Source organism: Bemisia tabaci, chromosome 10 (assembly GCF_918797505.1).
Source record: "Bemisia tabaci chromosome 10, PGI_BMITA_v3".
Lineage (NCBI taxonomy): Eukaryota > Metazoa > Arthropoda > Insecta > Hemiptera > Aleyrodidae > Bemisia > Bemisia tabaci.
This window is the reverse complement of record NC_092802.1, coordinates 35,663,041-35,690,388: the sequence shown is the minus strand read 5'-3', so window position 1 is coordinate 35,690,388 and position 27,348 is coordinate 35,663,041. Positions and strand designations below refer to the sequence as shown.

General features: G+C 36.6%; 1 protein-coding gene across 2 annotated transcripts in view; it reads right to left on the bottom strand.

The window, feature by feature from the left end:
• Nucleotides 1-389: 389 nt before the first annotated feature.
• The window catches only part of rno (PHD finger protein rhinoceros), a 37,310-nt gene continuing 10,351 nt past the window's right edge, over nucleotides 390-27,348 (bottom strand). For both annotated transcript variants that reach the window (XM_019045766.2, XM_019045767.2), the window contains exons 7-13: nucleotides 26,105-26,268; nucleotides 25,250-25,398; nucleotides 23,513-23,800; nucleotides 22,333-22,506; nucleotides 21,273-21,403; nucleotides 19,742-19,988; nucleotides 390-16,134 (exon numbers count right to left, since the gene is read on the bottom strand). In XM_019045766.2, coding sequence (XP_018901311.2) covers nucleotides 9,322-16,134; nucleotides 19,742-19,988; nucleotides 21,273-21,403; nucleotides 22,333-22,506; nucleotides 23,513-23,800; nucleotides 25,250-25,398; nucleotides 26,105-26,268 — 7,966 coding nt within the window. In that variant the 3' untranslated portion in view covers nucleotides 390-9,321. The remainder of the gene's footprint in view (nucleotides 16,135-19,741; nucleotides 19,989-21,272; nucleotides 21,404-22,332; nucleotides 22,507-23,512; nucleotides 23,801-25,249; nucleotides 25,399-26,104; nucleotides 26,269-27,348) is intronic.

Genomic DNA, 27,348 nt, shown 5'->3' with positions numbered 1-27,348 from the left:
AGTTTGATGCCAATTTTTCAGACCTTTTTTTAACATTTTTTTTACTTAAACCAGAACAAGAAGCATTTCCTAACTCATACATTTTTAAAAAAATTTACTTTATTTGGAAGTCAAAATTTGAAATTCAATTTCCGTAAGGAAACTTCATGGAAAAATTAAAGATCACAAAATGTGCATGAAAATATCTCAAACTGCCTTGGCTCTGCAAGAAAGCATCGAAATAAAATTCCACATGTTTAGCACTGAGATAAGTTTTGAAGTTCGTTGAAGCCATGAGTCTCATAAAATTTTTGAAATTAATGATTGTCTTTCACGGACATCCTGTCAAACTTCCTAAGTATTGGGTCAATACAACTTCGGAATGGTTTAGTGATGAAAAAACACTGATATTTAATATATTAAAAAAGAAACGATCATAATTTATTGAAGAGACTATGTGCACAATAAGAACAATAGTACATTATTCCACAGTTGAAATAAACTAATCCTATACAATTTTTACATGAAAAAAGAAAAGTAAATCTCTATTTATTAGGTTAATTCAATTATTAAAACAAGTATAAACTATGATTTTTTTTTCTTCAATTTTTTCTTTTTTTTCATGTTCAATTTAATTAATGATCAGTAGATACAGTATAAAATATTTTTAATAATTTAAGCTATACAACAAAATATTGAATGAACCGGAGGAGGGGATTTAACTTTTCCAGTAAGAAAGACCAGTCCCAAAGACGATATTTACAAGTTCAAAGGTACTCACATGGAAATTTCAATGAAACTATGTACAAGTTATTTACAATGAACTCGCACGATTACATTAGTTGCAACCGCGAGTTAGTGCGCAATGTACGCAAATGAATTTCTGAAACGAATATGTACCATATTATGAACAAAATTTGAACTTTAGTTTTCCTAGAAGTAATCATCCATCGCAAACATCAATGTGTCGCAAATAGTAAGGATATTATTACCATTTCATAATGATTAAAGTCATATTGAGAAGTAAAAAAACATTTCCAGTCAATGTACAATACATTATTACAAATTAAGTATGAATAAATAACTAGGAATGTATAAATACAATACTTCGTATGTACACAAATAAAAATAAATACAATAAAATTGAAATAAAATAAAAACAAAAAAATAAATAAAACAAGAATATTGGAAAAAGCAAGCGCACTTGAAAGATGTACACATGAACAGAACGAAATGATACCGAAGAACGTGTCGCAAGCGATTGCTTCCTTTAGAATGACAATGATACGCATCAGAATTTCTTTTCACTCAATATCTAAATTCGATAATTCGTCAGTTCATGAGGACAAGTCACTTCTGAATTAAAATTACTTGTGTCCATTCATGAGTACATAAAATGCAGGTAATGAGAAGTTAATGCCTCAGAATAATTAGTAGGAGACGATTTCTGTTTGTTTGTAATGACTTCGCTGCCGTGGTAAGGAATGATGCCGTACGAACATTTGAGGGTTGCCAAAGTTCCTACGGAAAAATGATTATTTTTAAGGAGAGCTATGAATGTTTTCTCTTGAAATTTTCAGATAATTCAGATCTGAGTGTGAATTAAATCCTCTGAAGAAATGAAGTAAAAATATTCACAGATTTCCCTGAAAAATCGTATTTTATCGAAGAAAATTGGCGAGGCATGAGGGTTCTTACAGCATTTTTCCTCAGCACTGCAGTGCAGGAGCTCAAAGAAAAGGGGAGGGAAGGGGGGGAATGAAATGAGAGGATTATACAAGAGAGTTTGAAAGGAATTCAGATACAAAATGGGGTGAACAAAGGTGCAAGTGACACACCTTTTTGAGGCTAAGCAAGATTGCTGCATATGTTTACGGATGAGAATTTCACTGAGACTCATTTGTTTGGAATAAAATTAATGTTGAATCAGAGACCTAAGTGCTACACATTGTATAGATGGACAGACTAGACTGGATTTGGCATGACTGAATCTCATGTTGCCCAACTTCTGCGCATTTAAACTCAGAATTTTACTTTAATTATGAAGAATACTGATAGTAAAACTGCAGAAATGCGTATTTCTGTTTGCGGCAATGCAGACTTAGTGTCATACTTTATTTTCTGCGTAAAAAACTACCGAACTTCATTTCTTGAATCTTTGGTGATTTTTTTTCTCCTGGTGATGAATATTCAGAGAAAGTTTCAAGTCATGATATTAGTTCAGTCTTCTTTTGAAAAATAAAATGTAAGTGGAGATTTTGAAACTCTACAACAGAGATGCACATTTTTGTAGTTTCACCAACGATAAAATCACAAAAATTCAAATTTCAGTGTGACTTGATTTCCTGTTTTAAAAATTAAACCATGGAGAAACAATGTCTGATGTAATTACGTTGGTTCCAGTCAAATCCATCTAACTTAAACAAACAACTTTATTAAAACACTGTTTCAACAGTTTGTGCAAAGGACTTTAAAGTTTTCCTTTTTGCGTTTGCTATATAAATATTGTATGGCACTCAGGCTGAGAAAATACTATTCAGTTTTATTATTCACTTAATCAGCGACCCGCTATTTTTGTGATAATCTCAATTAAATTTCATTCCATTTCTTGATTGAAGTGAGGTCGTGTGAATAGAAAACATTTTACTTGAATTATTACAACAGAGTCAAAACTCTGTAAGTTACACATTTTTAAACTGTGCGCTACAAGTGTGGAGAGTAGCATTATTGCCTGCATATCACACCATATTACAGGAAGCTTTGAAAGATATTCATTCATGCAGAAAGCGAGCTTGAGTTTTTCTGGCAAATGGTGGCAACACTAGAAAGTTAGGGATAGCTACCATTCTTCAAACTCAGCTTGAGTGGAATCGAGGTCATCAACAGATTGCAGGCCCATGGAAAATCTTTAAAGACTAGGTACAAAAAAGTCTCAAATTACAAGTCCCAATAACGATAAAAGAAGTTTATCGTACATATAAATTGCACACCCCTTGATAATATTAGAATCAGCTTGCCGATGTATAACACTTACTTTTACAGTCTTGCTTTGACCGAAAATTAGGAGTTCCCGTGTAACCAAAATTAAATTGGAAATTTACATATCATTGATCAATTCAACCTTACTTCAAGAACACCAATACATGAAACAAACACCAACAATTCCACAGAAGAAAGCACTCTAGAAGCACTGATGGGTAATAATGTGTGTGCTTTTATTGAACAGGATTGATGTATAGCTACCATTGACAACATTTTTGAACAGGGTCACTGCTGACGGACACTCATCTTAATTTTTGCAGGGTCTTAAAAACAAGATAGTACACCTTCATGCTCAAATCTGTGCACATTTTCAAAATTAAGATACTTCCTTGGGGCACATCAGGATTTCTATAAGCTTCTATTACAAATCAATGTGAAATATTTAAATTTTAAAATACAATATAATAACCCAGCTGTTAATCAATGCTTTGAACAATACTACAGAGCAACCGATTGACACATTTTTGAGCAACTTCTTTCAGTGCACAGGTAAACATTTGTTTCATCAGAAAAGCACACGGAACGGTATGCTCACAGAAAAATTATCCATCGCAATTTAGTTTTAGTAGGTATTTTCTTAAGGGTTCGCTTCATTTCCTATCAGTCAAATCTTCAAGGCACAATGATTTCATAAATCTAACTAATGAATCTAATTTTGCGTTCATACACTGGTGTACTTGACTTTCATGAGTCATACTTCCCTCTTCAAACTTACAAGGTTTAAGTTAACAAAAGGAAACATGTAAGGGTGGCATTTGAAGAAAATTCATGACAAAATTTCACAATAACCAGGATTCTGGAGACTTAAACAATGTTCTAGGAGGGCTGTGTATTTCATTGAAATTTTTTCTAGAAATAATTAATCAAATATTGAGTGGAAATTACAATAGAAAACCTGAATGGTTAATAGATGATTGCACCGAAGTCAGGATTGTTCCTCAAGTTAAAAAAAATATACTTGCAATAAAGCTTGAAAACTTTCCCTCAATGTTGCCGAGTACGGTTGAAAGTGGCAACTACACGCTAAGGAATTTCATGAACGTGTCAACAATTTTAACGTTAATTGGTGGTCAGCAAGATGTTGAGGGGAAACGTAGAATGGTAAGCACAAATATTTACACTCATGACAGAGAGAAGAAAATGAGCCCTATGAAAATTGGTGTAAACACATGCATTGCATAATTTCATTCACAGGTAAGTTTCATTCCTACTGCAACCAAATCGTTGTGTTAAAGAGCTGAAACTGGAGCGAAGCTCCGAAACAATTGCCTGATAATAAAGTGAGTGAGCTTGAGAGTTTTTTGAAACTTTAACAACTGGGTGTACCCATTTCATTTACGTTTCGTCAAAAACGGTAAATACGAGAGGATAAGGTGTATTTTTATCATACCATGGAACGATAAGCTTATAGGTATTTTGAGGGAGCAGACATAAAAAATAAAACCTTGCGAGTCAAACAAAAACATTAGGATTGTCACAAAAGGAAACTATATGGCACCTAAACATAAAATACAGGCAATATTTTACAAGATTCTAATTGGTCAAACTTTATAATTAGTTAAACATAAACTAACTGCATCCCAACAAATAAATATCACGGAAGAAAAATTCAGCAAAATTGCCCAGATAAAGTGCTTTGTGGCTTCTTAAGGGGGAAAAGCTGAGAAAGAGAAAAATACCAAACTCTTCGACACACAGATAATTTCTCGATTCCAGAAAACATGTACATTGAGAAGGAGTCTTCAAAGTTTATGAGGATCTGTATTTTAATACACAAACGCTCAAGAGAAAAATCATCGCTAGAGAAGAGGCAATTTTTCAAACTCTAAACTTTCTAAAATAAAATTTTGGGGGAAATAACTAGCAGAATATGTTTGAGAAACAAATCAAGTAGGATTGAACAGCAAAAATTGCCGTAATTTAATAGCAAAAGCAATTGAGCATCTTGATGCTGGAGAACTCAGAATTAAAGATAATTTTCAAAAATTTCAAGTCCTTTTTAGAGAGTTGGCAAAAATTAGAAGAACATTCATTTTCAGACTAAAACTTTATAAACTTGCGATCGAGAACACGATGAATGAAACAGATGGTGATAAACCTAATCTAGTATTATCCTCAGTAGACTTTGCCGCTTTCCAAGGCATTTACGAGATCTTTCTTCCGTTCTGTTAGGGAGTTGAACCACATTTTGCGATGAGGAACTACTACTTCTGGTGCTACCATAAAGGCACCTATCTGCACAGGAAAAATTTTGTGGACAACAGTTCACAAAATGAACCAGAAATTGTGGTTCTTCATTGAAAAATATAGTACAACCCTCCTTCAAAATTCTTAAAACTATTGAATAAAAGTAAAAGAGAAATCCTTCCGATACCCAAATGCAACATTAGCGATGAAGGAAAAATACATGATAATCTGGGAGCACCAATAAGAGAGCAGTTTGAAAATTTCTGTAGACTTCGCAGAACAGTGTTACAAAATGTTGCCTTCAGAATTCAAGATCAGTAAAGCTACTGACTTTAACTAAAAAGTATTTGCACACTAATAATTGTATGCATGTAAATCCTGTGCAAGAGCAAAAGAAATATCTCATGTTGGAATACTCCAACATGAGATAGGAGGTGACTGAGATTAAAGGTCACATACTGATTCATTCCAGCATGAAACATGCTTAGGGACATAAATAGATCTGGAGAAAGCTTAAAGAGGGGGGCTAGAGACAATATTGGCATGTGCAAAGGAATTAAAAAAAGAAAAGAAAGAGAGGGCAATCAGGGTTGCATAGCAGTTCGACAGTGAAACTCCTAAACGACGTATCTTGTTTGCGGAGTTTTAAATATCCGCTCCTATTTTATTTTTTTGAGGAGGAACAAATCAACATCAATCCTTGAAGTTTTCACAGAAATTCATGCGCAAAGTGAAGAAAAGTCACAGCAGTTAATAAGAAATGCCATATAATAATTTTCCCTTTAAAAAATAAAGTAAGTCAGGAAGTCTGCAATATCGTAAATCAAGATAAGTGGTTTGGAAGTTTCATTGTTGATTCCTGATAGCTATACAGGTTCCTAACAACATCGAAGTTTTTTTGTCTTCACTGCAGAATTTTTTCATTAAATTTGAAAGTAGGTATAATATTTGGACAAAACACAAAGGTTTTAAAAAACGCTGCATTATGGGTTAAATGGATACACAACAGTTGTAATTAAACGGTTAGAAATTTTGTTCATTTTTTTTTCTAGAAGAGAAAAAATTATTTTGAGAAGCTGCAGATCAAATAAAAAAAAAACTCCTTCTAATTGTTTTTGGATTTTGTCAATCCATTCATGAGCATTTTCTTCAAAACTTATTACTCTTTCCGATATTAAATTGATTAAATTAATTGAACTCCATCATACATTACTTATGCTGTACTGTAGTCTTTTAGTCATAAAAAGAAAGTACATAAAACTATCAAAGATGGGAACTTTCTGAAACTAAGATATTACAACTTTCTTTAGGTAAATATTCCCTTTTTTATCTTCTTTAGAATCAGCTGACCAGTGCTCAAAAATACAGTAATCATGCAAGTACTTCATTATATCTGATATACTTCAAACAGGATAAGAAAAATCGGCATTACTTATAAACTACGAGACTTAAAACGGAGACATGGAGGCCGAATAAAACAAGTAAATTTTATAAGTAGGAAAAATAAAATAAAAATTAGTTGAGATAACGCTTTTTTAGGTTATCAAACTTAGTTCATGACAAGATCATAGAATGCATAAGCTCTTTACTCAACAAAGTAATTAAAGCTCAAGTAAAATTAGTTGAAAATTTTTTAAAAAAACTTCTGGAGCTCCTCGTGGAGCTCGTTTTCACATGAAAAAACGTTAACGCTGAGTCTGAACATTGTTCCACGGACAAAATTTGAATATTTCATACAAATAATAATTCAATGATTTCCTCGCATTTGGAGAAATCTGATTATGCCCTGTCTATCTTAAAGACTTCATTGATCAGTAAACTTTAGTCAAAATTTAAAACAAATCTAAGTTCAATTACCATTTGTGCATACAAAGTTAGTTATCAACTTGAGCTTTAAACCTACAGGGAACACCGGTAATAAAAAAACTAACTTAATGTGAAAAGCACTGAGTGAAGAAATTCTAACTTTGCTGTCGCAAGAGTGTCCCACCAAACAAGAATACACCATTTTATAACTCATGCAAAAACGAATACAGGATATTATTAAATAATGCTATACCAAAAATATTAGAGCTTAAGCTTATGAGTCTGGAGTTATAATGCGAAACTTTTTATATGAAACAAAGGGACTAAATATTCCATCCAAGCAAAAGAAAATTGAATAGAAACGCCTTTTCTACTTCTGTAAGACTGAAAGGGCGTTAATTAGCAGCCAATTTAGCATTTCCATTAGCAGGAAAGTATTAATCAAATTTTTGGTGGGATTTAGAATCATCAAAGGGAGAACATGCTTCTCCAATAAAACAAGCTTGGATTTTTACAGGATCTGCAGTCAGACAAGTTAGAGCTAGCAGTTTTACGCTTAAAGATGAAACAAATTTTCGCATGCACTGAAAGATTTTCCACCACGGCTCTTTCACTTTGAAAGATGTGTATTTTCACCAAAGATTGTCAGATTACGTCATCTTTTTCCTTGAAGCTAAAAATCCAAGGAACATGAAGAGACTTAGAGACCAAGTCAGCACTAATGTCACAACCTGATTTACAGTTGGCTCATGAATAATTAAAATACCTGATAGGTTCGTTTAACAATTAATACTTGAGCTGATTGGAGGAAAGTAGATCTGGTAGATAGCTAATCGATGCACTGAATCGCAATGTCAACATGAATTCATGCACACTCATAAAGAGCCTTTAAAAACAGATTATCGAATCTGTGCATAGCTTATACATGGAGATAAAGTTCATGTGCAATAAGATACCATGATAAAGTTAACTTTTTTTTTCTTTTAAAAACAGACTGAGGATGAAATGGATAGAGATATTCAATACAAAGCACCAACTAAGTAGAACTTTTTCAGTTTTTCAACAATTTGCCTCTTCATTAGATAATATTAATTTAAACAGAGAAGTTTAGAAGAAGTAAAAATTGAAAAACTACCAGTCAGGGATATACTTTTTGCACAACTGGTCAGAAATAATAAAAAAAAATAAAAAAAAAACAACAGCTCAAACACACACACACTATAAAAACAATTTGCACGGTGTTAAAAATTTGCTAATTTTCATTGCTAACCCACATAAGAGATTAATGATTAGAACCTGTTTAGACTGTTTTATCTTTTTCATACGCCTGCGTAGAAGGCAGTTATGCTTCCTGCGCATGAGGATGAGGAAGGTAAACCTATCTGAGATGTAAGTTCACTTAAATTTGCAATATTGAAGGATCATTGAACCTAGAGACTATACCAGACTCAGTTACTGGAAGGAATCTCATCCAATTTTTTGAGATACAACGAATAAAACTAGAACGTTTTCATGGAGTGGAAAACATCATTCAACAAGCTAGTCGAATTAAGGCTTTAAATACTTAACAAAACTTTTTGTGCAAAATAATACAAATAAGACTCAAGATCAACAATTTTACAAGTCCGAAAACAACCAATATACAAGTCTGAACTGACTGTAGTTGACTCAACATGAGCCTCCCCTCCTCCGAATTATAATTGACTGATTAAAGTAAATCATCTTAAGAGCTAATTTTTATTCCATCTTTTCACTGATTTAGAAAAAAAAGAAAACAAAGAGAAATTAAAAAATGAGCTTTAAAAAAGTATATGCAGATACATATTTATATATTGACTAATAACATAATTTTACTATACAAACTTGATATTTTCAAAATATAATACAAAAAATAAATAAATAAATTTAAGGGGGGAAAATAAAAATAAACATAAAATTAAAAGAGGATAATGAAATTTAAAATGATAGAATAAACATCAGAATCTAATAATAGTAATAGAAAACAAACAATAATAAATTAGTTTAAAAAGCAATTTGGAGTTGAAGGTATTTACAGTATTATACATGTACTTACGGAACCACTAGGTGGCAACAAAAGAAAACAATGAGACAGAGGAAGTCAAAAACGAGAAGGAGTCAACAGAAAAGAAAACAAGTCGAAAGTAAGATGCACTCGCTATTGGCTGAGCACTTATAAGAATCACTTAGTGATCACATCTAAACAGAAGAGTGAGATACTTGAAATCAAGAAACTCTCAAACACTTTACAACTAACTTTTGGTTGAAAAAGCCTAAATTCATTCACTATTATCTAACCTGACAATCTTGGGACAAAGGTAAAGAATTGGCTGAAGACTCAGAGTCGTTTAAAGACGAGGCTCCATTATCACAAGGCGTTTTCATAACGTATCCTTCCTCACAACGTGACAGTTTCAACTTGATTGGAGTAGTTTTAGGAGTCCGCGTTTTACTTGCAGAGGAAGCTTCAGATGACTTATTCAGTTTCGTTTTATTGAGAGTTTCTTCAACTGTTGAGTTACTATTTTCATCTGGTTTTTTAAATTTGATAATGATCTTAGGTGTCTTCTCATCTGCTATTACCTCAACGTTGTTCGAACGATGCTTTTTCTTCTTCTCTTTTTCTTTTTTCTTTGGTTTCTCTTTCGGCTTCCGTGTAACAACAATTTCTTCCTCTTCGTCCTCAAAGTCAGCCATCATCCTTTGTCGATAAAGCATAGCGTCTTGTTTGTATTTGTCATGGGGAGGTTGAATGGAAGAGGAAGTTGTGCTCAGACGCTTCTTTGGTGGTCGCTGCCTTAAATTCTTTTTGTCCTCAGTTTTGACAACTGTGGGTTGAGGCTCGCGTATTTTGATCTTAAGTTTTGGTGTGGTCGTGGGTAGTGGAGATAGTGTTACGACTGGGTGTTTGTCATCACCAAACTTATCGTCATCATCGCTAATGAAGGACAGATCTGAGAACCTGTCTTTCTTCTTTTTCTTCTCCATATTAGCATCAACAACTGCTTTGTAATCGTCCCTTGTTGGTATACTTGACATCGAGTTGACAGCTTTTGGAATTGAAATCGTGGTTGGTACACGAGTAGGTGGCACTGTCGAAGGAGGAGAGACTGTATTCATATCTTCAGTGACGTACTGCTGTAAAAGCTCCTTCTTTCGCATTCTTCTGAGATGAGATGTTCCGGAGCCAGTGGGAGCAGCAGCTGCAGATCCACCCTCTAACGGTGTCAAAGGTGGTTGCTGAGGAGCTGCATTTGATGTTACATAATTAGCATCTAAGAATGGACCTTTGATTTTCACTTTGAGCTGGTTGCGAGAGTCGCTGAGCGACATTTTGTAGGCAGCATCATTTGCATCTTGTTTAACTTCTTTGGGAGTTTTCTTGCTTGCGATAGGCTCCTCATCAGTTGTAGTTTTAGTCAAGCTGTATTCTTCGAATTTCTCAAATTCATCCACCAAATCAGGTACATGTTCAGCTGCTGATGTTGAAAAACCGCTGATAAGGTTATCATGATATGAATTGATGGTTGAATTAGAGGATGCATTATATGGAGCACTATAAGTTCGCATGTCAACAGGGCCAGGTAAGAGAGGCTCAACATCTTGAAATGGAGCTAATTTAGGCTCTTGTACGACTGGCCCATCCTCAACAGAATTGCTTGGCGGCTCTTCTGAAACTGGTGAGGGCGGTCGTAATTCCCGAACACTAGAAGAATAAGTTGTAGAGCGTTTGCTTGAGTTTTGCACATGAACTGGGCTTGCAAATTTGGGCGACTGCGATGAATCTTTGGAAATAAAAGAGCTATCGGACGATTTCCTTTCATGAACGTCACTTGATTTCCGCCTTTCTCGCATCGAGCGGAGGTTTTCCACGCTTTCTGAAGGACTATCCTCATCAAAATCAAACTCATAGACAGTACCAACCAGTTTACTGTGTATTGTATTATCGTCAAACATTTGGTTTTTACCTCGGCCTCTACCGCGGCCTCGTGGGGTACGATTTTGCCCTCTCCCTGCACCTTTGGTTTTCTTAGTTGCTTCTCGGGCTCTTGCAATAGGTTTCGGTGGTTCAATTTGTCTTGGTGACTTCCCAGGTGTTCCAGGTGATTTTCCTGGTGACTTCTGCTGTGACAAGACACGTGCTGAAACTCGTGTTGGCTTTGTTGGAGACTTTTTACCAGGAAAGCTTTTGACTGAGGGCGTTGGGGATGGCTCTGCTGTAATAGGAGTTGGAGGCTGTGTTGAGAAGGACTCACTATTTGATGCCGGTGAAGCAGTCATTGGCTCGTTCAGCACTGAGTTAGGCTGAGATTGGACAGGTACTGGCTCTGGGAACGATACTGGAGTTATAGAACGTTCCTGAGGAGCCACAGATGGTATCGGTGACACCATGGCTGCTGTCAGTGCCATATTATGCGACGAAGCAGTAAAAGCAGCAGGCATTTGGGGCGGCATGATTAGTGAATTGTCTTGTGTCGCAACAGAATGAGATGGTGGATAGGGTGCTGAGTAATTTGACGGATATATGGCAGACATTGCAGAGGTTGTATAAGGCAAAGATGTATTTGGAGGGTACATAGAGACTTGGCCTGGGAAGGAGTTTGCTTCCGAGAAAGGATGATACGCAGTGACGTTGTCTGGCATTGAGCAATGAGGATACGCTTGCAATCCAGGATAGTTGGTGAAGTCTTGCATTAATCCTGGCGCTGCTGGTGGAATAGAAGGGACCTCCTTCAAAGAATCATCCTCTTTTCGAGCAGGTGAAGATTCGGCAGAACTTGATGAGGATGTGGAGGACCTCCTCGAGGGTATGAGATTACTTTCAGCCCATTTGTTAGCCGCATGAGGATCGATGTAGGGTGATGGCGATGGCTGGTACTGCTGAGGTGTTGGCATCCACTGCTCTTCTGTCCGCGGTAAGGCACTGTTTTCATGAAGTGCCTTCGCCTGGTCCATACCTGTTGAGGTAGGCGGCGGAGGCTGCTGGAATCCATACATCTCCATATTATACTGAGACATGCTGTGATTGTCTTGCACAGGCATCATGAAATTGGGTTCCATCTTCCCTGCCAAGTCTGACCTCACCTGCTCGGCAAACTCGTTAATGAGAGATTCATTGGATATTGAGCAAGGGGGTAGTTCACTAGACATGACAGATGTGGGTGGCATATGAGATGAAGGCACCGTTAACTGCGGGATGGCTGAGGCAGGGTCAAACGGAGCCACTAGCTGCGAGGCATTGGGTCCAGGAGGCATTGAGACCGGGGTAGTTGCCAGTTTTGAGGGAGCATGTGATGCAGGGACTATGGAAGGACTCATCGTAGAAGGAATAGTAGGAGTAACTGTTGTCATGGCAGCAGGGGAAGTCATGGAACACGGTGCCATTTGAGAAGATGTCATCGCGCCTGGAGTGGAAGGAGATGAGGTGATTGAGGATAAAGGTAGAGAAGGAGTTAGATGAACTCCCGATGAAAGTGGATGGGCAGAGGATGCGGTTGAGCTAGGCAGCATGGAAACAGCGTAAGCAGTGTGTGCTGCAGAGCCTTGATCTATAATTTGCGCCTCGGGAAGTGATGATGGTGCTGAAGTGAGTGAATCTGACAACATCGCTTCTTGCCCTAGATGTGATGCTTCCACAGGTTTCAAGTCTATCACAGGATCACTAGGAACTGGTTCTTCAACAGCTTTAGACAGAATGGATGACGCAGGTGAAGAAGGTTCTCGAGATAATGGGGTTTCAGGCGGATCACAGGAACTGGAATTTTTCTTAGCATAATCTAATCGTAATTTTTCTACTAAATTAAGAGTTTCTTGAGCACTATCTTCTTTTAAGTCAGGCTTGAACAGGAGTTCATTGCCGAATGAGAACGGGTGAGCACGCATCGACTCCTCTGAATCACGGGGTATGCTGAAGCCATCATCATGCACCGTTTCATCAACAGCTAAAATATCGTTGCTGAAATCAGCAAACAAATCATCATCAGCTGTAGCACCTTCTTTGGAAGATGCCTGCGGAGAGAAAATGGACCTATGATGACCGTAAGATGATGAGGAGTGTGTTCTGGATGTTCTTTTCGCCGCAACATCTTCATGAGTATTTACCTCTTTGCTGTTTGACTTGTCTAATGAGATCGAAATATTTGACTTGTCTCTAGATTCATCTATAGACATCACACAATTACTATTCCTATCATTCGATATTGAATTTAATTCACTATTTTTATCACTAGAAAAGCGTTTGTCATCCAGAGCTGCATCAACATCTCTTTCACTATCATCTTTTTTCTTGCAATTAGGCAAAGGTTTCGATATTCTAATTTGATCATTGGCTACGGAATTAGATTCTTTATGACTAGCGTTTGGAGTTTCACTCAAGCTATTAGACAACCTATATTCAAGAGGAACATGGGCATCTCCAGATATTCGATGGTTTTCAGTCTCCATGGGAGAAATGTTTTCGTCATTATCTATGGGGATGGGTGATGTAACACTTCTTCCTGAGTACTTGACAGAACTTCTGGAAGGTGATTTATCCTCCAATTCATCCTTACTAGACTTGCGATGTAAAATCTTTTCTCGCTTTTCACTCAATCTGTCAACATATTTACGATGCGTGTTTTTCAGGTTCGGATCATCTTTTCTCAGTTTGCTATCTGACAGTTTATTGCTAGGCGTTCTCTCGCTGATCGATTTACTTTCATTTATCTTTTTTGGAACTTTCTTGGTCTCAGGACTGGACTGGTAAACGGACTTAACCTTTTCTGGCGGAGATCTTTTCTCAGAGTCAGAGGAGGAGGAAGAATCCGATTGGTCCTTTTCGAATTCATTCGATTTTCTCTTTCTTCCATCTTGTTTAAAGCTAGGACTTTGCTTACGTCCAGGGCTTTTCCTTGCTGGAGCCGACTTCCTCGAAGGACTAGATTTCCTGGAAGGACTTTGTTTTCTTGGTGGACTCGAGCCTGACCCTGATTCTGACGGAGAGCTTTCTCTTTTGGGAGAACTTTTTCTAATAGGGCTCTTCCTCGGAGGACTCTGTTTTCGACTTCGGTGTTTAGCGCTGATATCCGCCTTGTTGGACACATGTTTGGAAGGAGCGGTTTTGCCAACAGAATCTCCATGTTTGGTTTCAGTATCGCTGAGTCTATCACTGCTACTCTTCCTCCTAAGTCTAGATTTATCTTTGGTTCCGGATGATTCCTCTCTCGTAATAGGCGGCTGCTGATACTCAAGTTCAGGCCGCCCGTCGGAAGTTTTAAGCTTCTTATCTGACGGCCTCTTGAGTTTCTTGTCAACCTCCAATTTCTGAAAGGAACCACTCCGCTTGAGCTCCGAGTTCTTAACCGGTTTGGACTTTGAGGACGAAGACCTTTCGGGACTACTGTTTTCAGACTCAGAACTACTGGACGAGCTACTGAAATGCACCGACTGTTTTCCCTTGTTGAGAAAGGGCAAGTCTTCGTGCTTTTTCACTAGGCTCTTTTCTACCACTCCTGCTTTCTTCTTATCAGGAGCCTCTCTTAGGGAAACTCTCGATGCTGGGCCTGCGTCTTCGCTCTCAGAACTAGAAGAGGACGATGAACCAGAAGATGAACTCGAAGACCCACTACAAGATGAACTAGACGAAGAGGAAGAACTAGATTTCGATATTCGCAATCCTTTCTGTTCCGGCGCCGCCTTCACCGGTTTTCGCAATTTATCTTTCTCCGAATCGACATCTTTTTTGTTCTTTACATCTATCTCCTTTTTAATTTCTTTCTTGATGTCCACATCCTTGGATTTTAGACGCTGATCTGTTTCTAATTCAGCTGGCTTGGGCACTGTTCCGTGACTTTGTTTTATGTGCTCAGCTGCTTTCTTTGCAGCTTGTCTCTGAGGAACATATGCTAATATTTCTTGGCCATCACCTAGTTCTTTTTCAAACTCATAAACATCATTACTAGTTTTTAGATCCTTATCTTTCGGAATTTTGGATTTGAATTTGGACATATCCTTTTTCTGGTGTTTACTTTTACTGGGAATTTCTTCCACCACCGGTGATTTACGCGAAATCTCATTGATATCGAGAGCATTTTGCTCCAATTTTGGCCTACCTTGAGAGCGGTGGATACTTTCCGTCGCTTTCTTGGCTGCTTGCCTTTGTGGAACGATAAGGTCAGATGGGGCACCTGAGGTTTCTTTCTTCTTTTTATTACTTTTGATGTTTTCTTTATCTCTCACGAATTCATCGTCTATAGAGTTGACTCTCTTCGTTGAGACAGGCTTCGATGAAGATTTCTTGGATTTGGCCTCATCCGGAATAAATTCTTTCATTGCTGCTTTCGTGCGGATAGATTGGTGTGCGTCACTGGTTTCTTCTTTAGCCGAGGACTCAGAATCCGAATCTGACGAGTAAATTGATGTTGAAAGCTTCGTATGTTCGTACTTTGGGAAACTCTCAAACAAACCTTCACTATCTTCACTTCCTGTTCGGTCATCTTTATCGATTTTGCGGGAAGCCCTTGATTTTTCCCAACTAGATTTCGGTTCTTCATCATCGGTAGATGAGTTTGGATCCTTCGTGGACTTCAACTCTCTTTTCTTTGGCCGTTTCTTACCTTTGACTCCAATTCTGTCGTAACCTAATTTTGATGATGGTCGTTCGTCCATACTGGACAATGCACTTTCTTCCTCTTTGATTTTTGGTTTTGTGTCGGTGTCACTATTGCTAGAAATTCCACCGTAAATACTACTACGCCTACTACGAACGACACCCCCATTGAAATACATTCTTTTGTACGGATTATCTTTATTATTATTACGGAAGAAACCGTTCAGATCTAACTTAGCTTTATCTTCAGGAGTTGGAGAGGCCATGCCGCAAATCCTTGTCAACATCGTCTCGAAATCTGTGCTCAGATCTGGAGCCGCAGGATGCGAGTACAAGCGGTCATAAATGGAGGGTCCATGGTTCGCCTCCTTGATCGCAGTTAGCTCTGTGCTGCTTATACTCGTCCTTGCTTCACTCAGCACTGCAACTTGCTTCAAGAAGGTCTGCTCACGCAACTTTAGGAATGAGCGGGAAAGTTTCTCTCGCCTCTCCACCATGTAACAAAGGTTGCGTACCTGCAAAAATAAACACAAACATAATTAAATCGATTCAGTTTCATCAAAAAAAAAAAAAAAAAAAAACATCTGGCAGAATGAACTTCAAAATTTAAAACAGGTTCTTTTCTAATCAAGAGATCAAACCTGACTTGCTTCATCAAACAAAAAAATAGATGAAAATCTCAGTTCAAGCTTTCCGAAACTTCATCAGAGAAAAAAAGTTGACCTTCAAATGACTTGAGAGATACAAGGAAAAATGCTCTTTAAACATTTCATCAATTTCATACCTAACGTTGAGTGTGCTTCAATTTGAACATTTATCTCGATTTTAGACTCTCTCCTATTTTCAGCAGAAACTTATCGAATTGTGAAACCACAAAAATCCACCAAATTCTTCACTCATCCAACAATTAAACACAGATATACTCTTATTACATTTTTTCTCCATTTTTCATTCTAGATTACTACAAAAGTCAAATCCTGAACTAATCAAAAACAAACCTGCAATGTTTGGTGTTTTAAAATATTAGTTGTAAGAAATTCATTCCTTGCGATCTTTCACTTGAGACTGATTAATGAGGTCACCTTGGGTTATAACTCGCCCAAAACCTATAACTCTTAGAACTGATTTGTGGATATTGTGGTATATGTGTGTGCTAGAGTCTTATAACTTTTACTTATGTTGTACAGCTCAATTTTAGAGAGGTACACAGAATTTACATTATTTTATCTGCAGATATACTTACGAGTCTGTTAAAAATTATACTAACCACAAACTCACTCGGGGGATGGCAACATTGGCACATTTGGCAAGGTTTTGTTTCAAATTTGTTTGGATATTTCATTTTAAAGGAAAAACAACAGCAGAGTACATTCAATGAAACAATTTTAGCCTTAGTTGGTCACTTAAATCATTTGAGGATTAAAAGAAAAAGAAAAAGAAAGAGGAGTTTCAGGAGAAACAATTTGAAGCTACTGAAATATTCCTCCCAAATCTAAGAGCAAGCATGATCAGAAATCTCTGAGTCTAGCTTATATCCATAGTAAAGAGCCAAAGAAACGTGATTAGCATTTTTAGAAAAATCGAGATATTTGCGTTCTCAAGTGCACTGTAACTGTCATTCTCAGTGTGAGGGTATGCGCAAAAAAATGAGTTAAGACATGTAACACCAGCCTCAACATTCGGGGATTTTGAATTAGCAAAATACATTTAAGGTAATGGAACTGTCACACAGTTTCTCTGCTTTCTTAATCAGTAAAAACGTAGTTACCATTCTTTGGCCTTTAACTAGAGATAAAAAGTTCTTAACGGTGGCCTGCTACCAAAAATAAAATGTTATGGCATCACAAAAAATAGTTGTAAGGGTTTTTTAATCAATTTTTTTGGCTTGTTACTTTGAGAAGTGGGGCAAATTACTAATATCATAACAAACATTGCAAAATGCAAACGTGAAGTCGGGCCTTTTGCCATAAAAGTGGACACTGTTTGATGTGGCAGATGGAAAATTTGGGTATGAGGCGAAATCACCACATAACAATAACTGTTTTGACAAACTGGAATTTTTGACACCCCTGTTCTGTCACATGACTTGCTTAGTTCTTTTCATTTTCAAGGGAGAGAAGTAAATAAATAAAAAAAATACCATGAACTCTCTACGTATGAAAATACTGACATTATGAGGACACATATCTTTACCAAAAAAAAAACAGGGCACTGATAAAAATTCTGTTCAGGGGTCTATGGGTAAAATTATGTACCAAGAAAAGAAAAATTAATTTAAACCCCACAGGCAAAAAAAAAGTCTTTAAGTCACTAAATTAAAGAATTCTCAGGCTTGTTTTAGTCTTATTTTCAATTTTGCAGCAAAAACTTCTCTCTTCATTTTCTTAGATAAACCGTTCTTTTTCAGAGGCACTTAATATTTCTCTTTCTCCATACAGTTTTCAAGCGAGGGGCTATTTTCTTCTTCAAGGTGGGATTTGTGCTAAAAGAACTAAAGACAGCAGTTAGGGACATAGGAGGGTCAATAGAATTTATTAACGATCAGATTATTTTACGCTTTCAGTTTAACAATTGATTTCCTGGTTAAAATTTTGAAACCATTAAATACTAAAAAAAATAGGTTAAAATATTTTTAAATCGAATATGTGACGATTTTCTTGTTTAGATGGGAATTCAACTCTTATCTTCATTCATTTTTTTCTTTAGAAAATATGAGTTCATCAAATTCGTAGTAGGGAGACTCTCAACTTTCGCATATCAAAGCGTGATTTGGGAATTTGTTTGCGTTCCTACATGCAAAAAAAAAAAACCAATTAAACAAACATAAAACGGAAAATTAAGAACAAAAGCAAAAGGAAGTAAGAGGGAAGGGCTTCCCAGGGATGCAGAAAGTTCTCAGCCTTCTGAAAAACCTCTCGTTTCTCAAAAGTTTAAAAAATGTGGCATTTTTTTGCTCGTTATGTAAAAATTGCCCCAGTTTTGCAGAAAAACAAAAGATTTTCAACTCTATTCTGTAGGATAATACACAAGTTTTATGCTAACACTCTCCTCATATTTAAACCCTGCTTTTTGTTTTGGAGCCTTCCTATTTTCTCACTCAACTGATCTTGACAAGCTGGAAGCATCATCAAGGAGTTCATGCACCCCTGGGATTTCCACTGGTTGCTTAATGGATATTTTGCTGAAGGCCAAAGGCATCTTACTGATCCATGACAGAAAAAACAGACCATGCAAATTTGCACAGTATTAAAATGTACAATAACAGATATCTTTTTAAAAATTTGAAATTTGACAGAATAGATTTGCTTCTAGTTGTATGTTCTAAACACAAAATATTTGAGGGGAAAAGCAACGGGGGGGAAAATAATTGTTTCAAATTCAAGGAGATACAAAAACTCAACTCAAACATTAGAGAACAATACAGCCGTGCTTCGAAAAAGCGCTGTATAAACCTTCAGGCGTTGCCAAATTCCCTCAGATAAGATACGAATTTTTAAAAAAAAATCTGTGAATATTTTTCCTCCAAATTTTTGGACAATTTTGTACGCAATTTAATCTAAATTATCTGAAAATTTCAAGGAAAAATATGCTTAACATTCCTCAAAAATACATATTTTATAGGAGGAAATTTGGCAATTCTTGAATGTTCGTACAACGTTTTTCCTTGGCTTGGCAGGATAGAAGTAATTCCAGGGGGAAAGTTTCGGCTGTAGCAATTTTTTCATCAGGTAATGATTTTTCAAATTTTTTGTCTTAATTGCAGGATTCCCTGACTTTTCTCCAATTTCTCTGACCTGCTGAAATTCCCTGACAATTTCTGGTTTTCAAGACCTGAAGACACCCAGTAAGTTGATAAATCAATACCTTCGAAATTCATTTTTGAGAAAAAGGGTCACCTCAATATTTTAACAATCCCCGTTTTAGTGAAAAGAACTGTAGAAAACTACATGTGCGACAGTGAGAGATGGAGAATTCAAGCAAGTGAGAAACTCAAAATAATGATAATGATAGTACTTTCAAAAAAAAAAATAGTGAGGTTTCAAATCAAAATTTTAGCTACTTTGAGATAATGCAAGGCTTATCTATTCAAAACAGTACAAAAAATAGAGCAAAATTACTTACTCTTTCCAAATCCTGACGTAATTGCACAAAGTTTTTCATCTTTTCCATATCGGCTTGTTCTTGCTGCCGTGCCAAAATCTCGACATCGTCAGATTTAGGTGCTAATAGCGGTCTATTGCCTCCAGCGCGACGTTTCATTACCCAATAATTGTAGATGAAATTCACTCCGTCCGAATCGACTTCGTGTCTTTTGGCGACATCTTTGGGACTAACGTGCTTTTCAAACTCCGCTTCAATTTCTTGAAGCCTGTGGAAATTAATCAAGCGGTCAAGAATGGGTTGACTAAATACACTTTTTAGCGAAATTTAATTTTTTAAATTCCTTGCACTTATCTGTTTTCTCTTTAAATACAAATTTAGCAATCTATAATCACTAAATTGATCTTCAGATTTGCTACCGCAACGTAGGTTGCAAACTCATGCAGATTTCTCTCTTATTAATCCTTTTGATTTTAATTTTACTTTAGAGGAAGCCTTAAGATCTTAACAACCTAAATGTTGATTTCCAAAATGCGAAACCAAGTACCTCCGTTGCAATGTCTCAAAATTTTTGCTTCTACTTTATTGTTTCGAAGAGAAACAAGCCAACTTTATAGCTTCAATTTTATACGGAATATTCTGTTGACGAGAAGGAAAAATCAAGGAAGTTTCCAAGAACCGACTAGTTTTCCAGAGAAAAATTAAATTATGACAGGAAGTTTGCATGTTGCAACCAAAGATACATGGTTTTGCTTTTTTTTTCATGAGTAAGATGAGCTTGGCTAAAGGGTGGCGAATGATCTCAAAAATCAAAATTCCTTGGCTTAGAGAGAGAAAAAAAAAATCACTCCACTATTTTTGGAGTGAGAAAAACCTAATAACTACTCAATGCATTCTCTTTTCCAAATGAAAGAAAATCAGATAACTTTTCCATATTATCCCTGCCTGTCACCTCTCTGGACTGATACAAAGTAGAGCTTCATTGCAAGGAAAATTTCACTGTGTGCAAACTTTGTAAAAAAAGTCAACAAAAAACAACAGCAGGCACATAGGCATTAAAAATGCTGAAGTTCGTCTGTCAATTACAATGCATCACGTAAAGTTCTCGTCAATCCAAGTGTTAGACGCCCTCCGATAGGAAATTAAAATTCTCTTTTGAGAAGAGAAATTAACTATTTTCCTAGGCAACCTCCAAAGTTTCTTCTTTCTAAAGCCTTAAACTCTATTGATGGCCTGTTGGAGGGTTTAAATAGTGCCTCTTTTGGGACTGAATAGCTGTCCGCCAGCCTCTAATCTTTGACTTTCTTTTCTTTGCTTGTTCTCTGCAATTCTTTTGTCATAATTTCATACTTTTTTATTTGTTTGTTTTTTTTCCTGTGTTGACTTGTACTACAGCCCCTCAAGACTTTCATATATGCATGAGCACTTCATTAATTAATTTATTTATTCATAAATGAGGATATAGTGTGTTTTTAAACTGATAAAAATGTTTCTTCATACATAGGGAAAATTAATTCATTAAAAAAAATGAATAACTCAGAACAGTTCTTACTTGGCTTGTCGGGCTAAATTTTTCTCCTCTGAGGTCATATCTTTTCTGCGCTTCCGTTTGGTGTCATCATCTTCAGATGCTGAGCCGCACTTATCTCTTTTGCTGGTGACGCTGTGTTTTTGACAATAAGACTGGAAAGAAAAGAAAACCGGTTATTGAAGTTCTCCTTATTTTTGACGTAATATTACAGCAACAGTTTTCAAATGCAAATTCATCAGAAATGGGACCTTCAAGACTTGTACCGCTGCAATAGCCAAGATGAAAATACAGTTATTACATTCAAGCTTCTAAAGATGCAATGCCTCGACAATCAAATAGGCCAGATCCTTACATCTCCCTGTTACAGAGAAAGTTCCCAAATTTCTGCGTCCGCTAAAAAATTAAAGTTCCCTGACAGACAAAAAAAATAATTCCTTGATATTTCCCAGACAAAAAGGGAAAATATTCCTGATTTTTTGACTTGGTTCAACTGATTAGAGGTGAGTTAAATAATTTTCATGTTTCAGGAAAATTTTCAATAAAGCAGACACCGATCAACAAAACCTGATAGTATTCTTCAAGAGAAGAAAAAAAAGGGGACCATTATTTAGCTGATAGATTCTTAAATTTGACAGATATTTCAAAGATTTTTATATTTTATGTTTTTATCATAGAGTACATAGAGTCATAATGTGAATGGCAAAGCTGGCGACATGTTCTGGTAGACGAGTTCCCAGCTCAGTGTACGCCAAGCTCCGGTCACTTTTTCGACACATTTTCTATCCAAAATGGCAGGGTGGAATACTTAGCAATTCTTATCTTCTTTGTTTGCATTGGATGGCCAGGTCCCCATGTATCGAAAACAATCGATTATGTATCGAAAAAGTGACCAGGCATGACACAGGAGTCTCAGAATTCGGGACTTGGAAAATGCTTAGAAGTGGCGCCAGCTCTCCCATTAACATCACATCTCTATGTACTCTATGGATTTTATGATGGAGTGTGCTTGGTATCAAAAATTCCAATCGATGACACAAATATGATTAGTGAGGATAAAATTTTGAAAGAAAAATAAACTTACTCTTAGCTTCACACCATCATCTGCACTTTCATCTTCGATGATGGCTTTCATCTCAAGACCATGTTTGAAGGCGCATGTGACATGATATGCAATTTTGCACGTTTTGACTGAACACTGGATACACGCACCCACTCGCTCCCGACACAACACACAAATTAGCGCCCAACGACTTTGCTGCAAAAACAATGAAAACGGACCATTAAATGGGACTCTCCAGAGGGTTATAAAAAAGTGTAGAGTGAATAAGATACCTCCATCTCTACAATACACAGATAAAACTGATAACTGACACAAAAGACATTCATGGTGTGAGATCTGTTTCATGATACATTTGTAGGGGTAGCAATTATGCGCTCATAAGAAACAATTTGGATTTTTTCTTGATAATTCACAAAAAAATCTAATATTTTAAGACTTTATCCTTGCTTCTTTCCAAAGTAGCAAGATGAAAATAAAACAAAAATAAAGAAGTTCTGGAATGTAGAATATAGAATGTTCTTAAATGTTTGGTAATGATGATAAACAGCTGAGCAACACAACCGTTTACAACTGTCTTTTCTCTGGCTAAAAAATTCCTTCACAATCGGCAAAATTCCCTGACTTTTCTTGACATTCTGGGATCTCTTAAATTCCTTGAATTTTCCAAGTGAACCCTGATGGGTGTACCCATGACGAACTAACTAGAAAATTCCATATTCATAAAAATTAAGACTTGTACTCTATGATTGAGACAAATGACTGTGATAAGGAACAGAAGTGATAGTTATCATTGCACAACACCTTGGCCAAACCCAATCAAGACACATATCAATTGTGGTGTTGCTAAACCCTTAACTCATTCAGAACCCTGACTGTCACCACCTATCTTCTCATCAAACTACGGTTTCTGGATTATTTGAAAGGCTTGGAGGACAAGGCGCATAGTTGCAATTTTTGAAAAAATTGAGATATTAATGCTTTGGAGTGAAACTAGTTTTAATACATATCCTGTGAAAAATTCGCTCCTAAATTCCAATTTTTAAGTATCAAACAGACAGTTTGAACTCTCTTTCTGCCATAAAGATATACATAATTTCTAAACTTCAAACACGTATTTCTCAAAATAGCAAAAACTGCACTTATGCACCTTGTCCTCCAAGCCCCTCACTTGACTGGAGGAATGAAGTAGGTTTATATTTACCGGAATGCTTGAGATTTTCGTAATGGGTTCCATCTTTTCAACACAGCCGATACTGACTTCGGGTATCCAAAGAGCACAAGAGACGTGGGCCCACCGCTGGCCAGAGCGAGTACATTTCATCGCCCCTCCTTTATTCGGACACAGAACACACTCGGGGCGGATACCCAGATGGCAAGTGCGGCATAGCCATTGGCCAGATGGAATCGACATAATGCCATAACAAGCTTGATGAACACAAATATTACACATGTCGCAGAACACCATTTCATTCCCTTCCTCTGAGTCCGGCTGGAAAAAGAAAAAATAATTACAGAATTAAAGCTTCACATACTCAAAATAAAGCGTTCCCATCGTAAAATTTTGCAATATTTCATTAACTATGATGTACAGTGAAATAAAAGATAAGGGACTGGCATTGAGGAGCTTACAACCATACCAGGAGTTTCATTTTTAAGGCCAGAATTACAGAATTAAAGCTTCACATCCTCAACATAAAGCGTTCCCATCGTAAAATTTTGCAATATTTCATTAACTATGATGTACAGAAAAATAAAAGATAAGGGACTGGCACTGAGGAGTTTACAACCATACCAGGAGTTTCATTTTTAAAGCCTTGTCTACATGAGTGCACTTCGTAGGAAACGATATACAATAAAGACAAAAGGAAAATAGAGCAATCCTGTTGGTTGGTGGGGAGGTTGCAATGGGCAAAGGAGGATAATGACGGACTAACTGTGAGGTCACTTGTGGGTTACCATTAGTTGGATTTTACTTAGAAGAAAGGAACCAGCGCGATTATAGTGCTCTAAAAATGTTGCTCCATTATAATGAATCTCTCTGAATAGCAAATAGTACTTGCTTCTTACCAAAAAATAGTTAATTTTAGAGGATGATTGTGTAAATTTTAATACTGTACATGCATTAAGTAATTTTTAAAGGGAAGAAGAAGCCGCAAAATTTTGAAAACACTGTAATTGCGCTGGTTCCTTTTCACTACAAGCGATCCAGTTAGTCTATTGCATACTTTTGTTCATTGCAACCACCTGCTTTCACCGACACAATCGCTGCATTTCTCTTTCGTCTGATACTTTGTCTATCAATTTCAATGGTTGAACCACTGCCCTTAAACGCTTGTTGCCAAGTGTGTCAATATGTTGATATTTTTTGGATCTAAGTTTTACTGCACAGGGTTGCCAGCCAAATTATTTTTTTCCATTCCCTGACTTTTCCCTGACTTTCCAATATTTTTCCCTGACTTTTAAGTATGGATCTGACGCAGTCTGTTAAAGTGAAAATGAGCATGAAAATCCCGCAACGCGAGTCCGAGACCGCCCGCGCCTAATTCCACGAAAAATCAGAAAAATCCCTGACCAACACCGAAATTCCCTGACTTTCCCCGGTTGATTTTTTTTCCCTGACTTTTCCCGGTTTTCCCGGTCACTAGCAACCCTGACTGCACTTTGTTAGATTAAATAACAAAACTGAAGAGAACCTGCTTCAGTGCCTTTTCTATTGTGCATGGCGAATTCAAAAACTTGGATGACGGGTACTGTGATTTCGAAAAACCCTGTAAATAACTGCTGCTCATTCTTTGAGAGTATGACACCGTTTTGATACTATAGATACAAAGTAGAAGGCAGCCGAACATTGTTGATACAAAAAGCTTACTACTCTCACAAAAAAGCTGATAAAAAAAAAGAGTATCATAAAGAGAAAATATAAAGAAAAATCACTTACCGATCTACAAACATCACAGATGACATTTTCGTCGAATTCAATCCCTAGACCTTCTTCTTCTTTCACAATAGTTTGCACTTTGTCCCAACATCGAACCTCCAATTCTTCGATCACAGCCTCTAGTTGACTTTCATTGATGGGTTGTTGACCTACGAAACAACAATTATCAATATAAGGGCACGAAAATTTCACAAACTAATTGCTCTAATGAAAGAATACAACATTTTCGTCTACACCTATGGGGAATGCAGTGACTGTACCTCTCAGAGTTGTTGCAGACTAAACCGAGTATTTTAGATAAGTTATTTTCAAGAAAAAATAATGAGACTTGAAGTGACATATACCTTCTTTTCAAGTTTTAATTCTTCTTCTAATTTTTTTTTTCCACCTGTTTCAATAATTTTTCATCTGTTTCTGCATTTTACTTGTTTTAATTCTTCAGATAACTGACTTCCCCTTTTAGGTATTACATTTTTTTACAGCCTAGCACAACAGGTCATAAATCTTGAGTTTCATTGTTTGTGATCACTACCAGAGATTCAGCAATGAAGAAATTCATTAAAATGGCATCAGGCTGGGACTGTTCCGAATATTGAGTGATCAGAAGTAAATGGTCAACCTAAAAAAAGTAAGTAAAAATACATCCCACCAATCTCTCACCCCTTCAACTTTCTGTTGGGCCAGGGAACATTAAAGTTTGTCCCTCAACTTTCGTTTCAGAAGAGCAAATGGCCTGATACCTTGCGCAAGTAGATTTAAAATTCCTGAAATGCTGAATTGAGTCAGATAGCTTATGAAGATCTACCGAAAAGTTAACGGCTAGGCTGAAAATTGAGAGATGAAGTTGATTCTTACCCATGCCAGCACGTTCTCCGTTGTAGATATTGAGCCATGCAACATCACAGTCATCTAAATCATACAAAATGGCTTTTTCTGCTTTGGCTGGCATATTTGATAGCACAAATTCATCTGGTGTAAAATGCTCGGTTTTATGGATATGGATGTATTTGTTTTTTGGCCTGAAACAAGTAAAAACAACAATTGATTAAACAATCTACTGAGGCGAAGAAGCAGAGGACATGGCAGTATTTCTGTGCAATATTTCATGCTTGACAGACCCGTTACTGAGAATGGTACATAGTCACTATTAGGTTATGCCTTCTGCAAAGAGAGGAGAAACCCAGCGAAATTCACAAAGCTGACTGCTTCTTAAGGAGTCACAGTTGGCACTGCAAAGAGAGAGAGCATTTACAGAGGAACCTTGAATTATTGGATTCTACAGGACCGACAGTCAATGCGTTTAACAGTGGAATCCACTAATTCTATTCCACGGATTTTGACGGAAGTCAACGAAAATGTGTAAATCAAGGTTTTTCCAAAAAGTTTTAAAAATTGTTTTCCCCCCATCAGAGAATAAACTATTAGTTAACTGATTTAGATGCTTCGTCATTCGACAATTGCTGTTAAAATGTTAACAGAGAAAGTAACAGTCCATTTAGTATTACATCGATATATTCTTCGGTTTTTCAGTCTTCTTCATTTAAATTTGCCCCAGCCCCTCCCAAGGAAAAGCTACGTGAGAAATAATACTTGTTTTATTTAGGATATTTGGTACTGAGTCACCTGAGCGGTTCACTACTGTTATTCAGAGAACCTCGAGATAAGATGTTGAAGTTTATTAAGAGCTATCTTACCAATGTCCTGGCAAGAATCTACTGGCAGGGTGTCTACTAAAACAGGCTGGCCAAAAATCAGTATTTTTACAGTATTTACTTAGCATATTCCCAAGCTATTCAGTACCTCTTCCACAGAAAAATTCAGTACTTTTTCAGTACCGCCAATTGAAAAACTTCGCAAAATTTCAAAAATTTGAATTTCTCGCTCAAATTGCAACAAAAAAGACAAAATTTCCGGACCTTCATGCAGAATTCCGCACTTTTTCAGTACTTCCCGACCACCCTTAAAGATCAGTACTATTTCTGAACTTGTAGACACCCTGACTATATGAAACTGACACATAACATTAGTACACAAGATATTAATGGTGGATGATAATAGATTTTTGACAACCTTTCCATACAAATAAATGGAAACACCCA